This window comes from Lactuca virosa, chromosome 5 (assembly GCF_052849685.1).
Source record: "Lactuca virosa cultivar CGN04683 chromosome 5, Lactuca_virosa_CGN04683_v6, whole genome shotgun sequence".
Lineage (NCBI taxonomy): Eukaryota > Viridiplantae > Streptophyta > Magnoliopsida > Asterales > Asteraceae > Lactuca > Lactuca virosa.
In genome coordinates, this window is record NC_136430.1 from 171,975,432 (window position 1) to 171,980,011 (window position 4,580).

Here is a 4,580-nt window from a genome sequence, read left to right on the forward strand (position 1 = left end):
ACATGAATCACAAGAAATACTAGAACTATTGTTTGATAAAGGTAAATTAAACTTTGATAACATAGACTTCAAAAGTTGTGGATGAGGGTGACCCAGTCGGTGATGCCATGTGTAAGAGGACACACAAACAGTAGAAAGAGAGACTTTAGGTGGAGCTTGTGGAAGGATGAAGGAGTAGAGACCTCCATTACTTGGACCCATGTGGAGGATCTTGTGGGTAGTTGCGTCCTTCACAGTAAAACAGGTAGAGTGAAACTCAAACTAAACATTATTGTCTAGGAAAAATTGTTGAACAGAAATAAGGTTTTATGTAATGGAAGGAACATGAAGGATGTGATTAAGATTAAATGTGTTGTTAGGTGAATAGAAACGAGATGAGCCAATGTATAAAATTGGTAAGCCCTTACCATTGCCTATATGAAGGTTGTCATCTCCATAGTAAGCTTCAAATTGGTCAAAATTAGAGAGATTGGAGGTAACATGGTCACTCGACCCCGTGTCTAGAAGCCAAGAGTTTGAAGCATGTGAGCAAGAATCAGCAAAGTTCGCTGATGGCGACTGGCGAGTCCTAATTGTATTAGGATCACGATTTGGACATTGTGATGGTACATGTCCTATGCCACACCTGTTACATGTTCCATACACAGTGTTCTGATTAGATGCCCAACTAAATTGATTACAAGTACCTTGATGGTACATGTCCTATGCCACACCTGTTACATTTTCCATACACAGTGTTCTGATTAGATGCCCAACTAAATTGATTACAAGTACCTTGATTTTGGTTTTTGTAGTTTCCACGCCCCCTTGATCTGTTGTTTTGAGAACGGCCACAGTTGTTTTGGAATCGGTTCGTATAGTGTGCTTGGGGTTGCGAAGAACCGAGGGGTTGCAGTTGGAAACCTAACTGGGCAACAAGTTGTTGGATGGCTTGAACAGCCTCTGTAGAGGTTTGTGACGAGCATGGTGTGGTGGCTGGTTTGCGAATGGATGCTACTGTAGCAAAGACCTGTGCAGGAGGAACCTCTGTAGAGGTTTTGGAGACCATATAATCATGATCTAATAAAAGAGAGTGAAGATCAATGAAGGCAATAGGTGTTTGTCGAGCAAGGATATTGGACTTGAGACCATTGTATTCATCACGGAGGCCAGATAACACAAGCATAACCACGTCTTTTTCTTTCATAGGTTCACCTATGTTAGCAAGAGCATCCGACTATTCTTGACCCCTAGTGAGATAGGCGATTGATGATCCATCAGGTTTCATTTGAATCTTTAACAGTTGAGTATTCAAGGTGTACTCCCTGGAGGGTCTGTGAGGGGCAAATGCACGTTCCAAAGCCAACCATAACTCCTTGAGGTGGTTCCCTGTACATGCTGAAAAGTCGTTTCTGAGATTGTAGACAAAAGAAGCATCCTGGCATGGGCATCATTGAGTACCCAAGTTGTATAATCTAGGTTGACTTGTGTTGTGACAACTTGTTCCTTGTCTTTTTTTGAAGATGTTGGTGTCGATAAGATAGTAGATGGAGGGCAGGGGATGGAGCCATCAACATATCCAAACAGTTTGTTTGTTACTAGGAAGGGTTGGATCATCGTTTTCCAATACCCATAATTAGTAGAAGATAAAGTAAAACCAGACTTGTGTGTGTTGTGAATGGTTTTCTCGGCTTGAGTGAAAGCTACAAGAGTTGTCATTGTGTGTGTGATAATCGGAAGAGATGAGAGAGACAGAAAAATTGTGTCTTACAGGAAGTCAATTGGAGTAGGGTGGACGCTAGGGAGGCCGATTAGGGTTATGGTGAATTAGCTCTGATACCACATTAAACTTGGTAATCACGTTGTATTGTATATCTAATGTACAGATTACATAGGGATATATATAGTAGATAATATTACACTTTAGTACCATAAACTATTATAAATGTCTAGTCTAATATTTTATTGAATAACAATTGCAGTGAAAACCCAAAATTGTCATTGATATGAAGTTTACTCTGTTCAAACTGTTGGCAAAGTTTTCTGAATTTCAATAAGGCTGGAGGGAGTAGTGTCATCGAAACCACACTCCCTTCATTGCCACATAAAGGTCACATCATTTTTTACAACAAAAGTGTGGTTCTTTGCCACACCCAAGGAGTGGTGCCATACTTTATTTTTTTAAAAAATTTTAATTTAAATAAAAAGTTTAATTTTCTTACCACCCAATCACAAAACGGCTAAATTCTCCCTACCCAATCACAAAACGCGTCCATTTTTACCAAACTGCGACCGCACCCAAATCGCACCCATGGGGCGGTGCACTCCCTCTACTGCACCACTCCCCCAAGATTAAATTGTAGGTTTTAGAGTCTTGGGAAAAACAAATGAAAGAATAAACTGGCTTTTCATAAGACCTTCCATCATTTAAACATGAGGATGTCAACTTTATACAAGTACGAAGGTCATAACACATCAAGCACAAAATAATTATTATATTTAAATTTATTTTATAAGTGTTGATTATTAAGAACCAAACCCCAAATATTATCTAATAAAACTTAATTTGTATAAGGGTTGTACCAGTCTGAGGTTCGTACATACAAGTCTGGAGTTAATTTTATCTCAAACCACGAGTTTCTTCTTTGCAGCGAATTGCACACAAGATGAACCATAAGTAATTATTTTAATAATTTCAATTTTTAACTCATATTCATTTTATAATCAAAACCCCAAACTTTTTTTTTCAAATACTTGATGTTCAAGGGTTAGGGTTTGTATGTATTGTTTTCTCTGAATAGAGAGAGTTAACATAAATCAAACATCAAAACTGAAATTGGGGCATAAAACTTAATTGAAACTACTCTGATACCACATGTAGAGTTTATAGGCATAATCAAAGAACAATGTGTGCATAAACATGAAGAACCCTAAATTACTTGAAGAATACTTACTTGGAGAAGATGAAATCATATTGATGTTGAAGATTACAGACTTCATATTATGATTCTTTCACTTCTTGTAATGGTGTCTTAGTTATGGATTCCAATGAAATGAATTACACACATGATAATAGTGTTTTATAGAAAGGAGTTAGGAATGCAAAGAGAATAAAGGTCGAACTCTCTTTGAAACTTATGTCCCCTTAATGTGTGTTTAATTGATAAAATACATCTTATGGGAAAAGTATTAGAACGACACAAATTGGCCCCTCAAATTGTGGATAAATATCATATCCATCATACTACATATAATTAATCCTAAGGGCATAATATGTCATATGAAACATATTATGGTACACAACATAATTGTACCCAACACATCAAAACATTAAAAAATAGTTTGATGGCCACATTAACAGGTTATTTTCCAACATAACCTCCCCGCTCTCCTCCGAAAACGAAGTCTCCTTCCAGATCCCCTCGAAAATCAACTCCACCAAAGCCAAACTCGCCTCCAAGAACAACCTCTCCAGTCAAACCCTGGGAAGAAAAAGAAGAGTCCATCTACTCTTCTGATAAATCCTATGACTCTCTTGCTACTTTGAAGAGGAAGAGAGACTAGAGGGTTGCCAAGTAACAAGAAGAAATTTGGAAACAACAGGAATTTGATATCAACCCTCATCCAATCATGGGTTATGTCACACCCTTGGCCGGCGGTGGAAACGTCGGGATATGCGACGTAGGGATATTGGATCACGGTGACAGGTATATTGAACAATACATAAAAGTATGGCACACACATTACTTTTTATTTATTATAATTTATTTTAGGGTTACATTGTTTGGAGTTCAAGCACACTTCTTATTCATAACTAAACATAAAACAAACAGAAACGACTTCCAACAACTTCCTTGATGACTTCCTTCCTTGCATAGCTATCCTCCACACTCATCTTCCTGAGAATACATGTATTTTGAAAACGTCAACATAAAGTTGGTGTGTTAACAAGTTTTATAGTTTTCTTTTTTATAATTTTATTTGATCAAAAACTATTCGTGTTTTAAAAACCTTTCTTTCCTTTAGGCTGTACTACCTATCATAATATTATAATCTTTATCGAATTGAATCATACAACTACTTGAAGGCGTCCCTCTAGGCAGTTTAAATTAAAATTTTCTGAACATTATTACCATGAGCCCCTATAATCGACGATGTGGACCGATATTGACCCCGCATGACGTTTCATCGGACGTCGAGTAATATTATTCTTATACATAAGAAACTTATCCTGTCAGGATTGTAGCTAGCAATCGCAGGTGGGGTGTTAACCTCGTATAGATCTATACATATCTTCCTGGCTCTCGCAAGATTAACAATTATAGGTTCGGGGTTAGCCGAATTTAATCAGGCTAAAGGATGAATAATAACAACTCACTAACACGTGTTTATTTAATCTTAAGTATGATTATCATTTTATCTTTTCGTTACTTAGTCTTTCTTTGATACCAATTTCTTTACATAATTATTCATATATACTTAATCCTATATATAATAATTATCTTTTAATAGATATTCTTTGATATGTTATGGTACAGTTAAGTACATTGCATATCCTTACATTTCCTTCCATAATTATCAATATGTATATATATATATAT

General features: G+C 36.6%; 1 protein-coding gene across 1 annotated transcript; it reads right to left on the reverse strand.

Annotated features, from left to right (window-relative positions):
• Nucleotides 1–306: 306 nt before the first annotated feature.
• LOC145112026 (uncharacterized) lies at nt 307–1,186 on the reverse strand. Its single transcript, XM_079048239.1, has 2 exons — nt 687–1,186; nt 307–625 (listed from the first exon to the last, which is right to left on the reverse strand). Exons 1-2 carry the CDS (start codon nt 1,184–1,186, stop codon nt 307–309), a joined length of 819 nt encoding a protein of 272 aa, XP_078904365.1.
• Nucleotides 1,187–4,580: the final 3,394 nt, after the last annotated feature.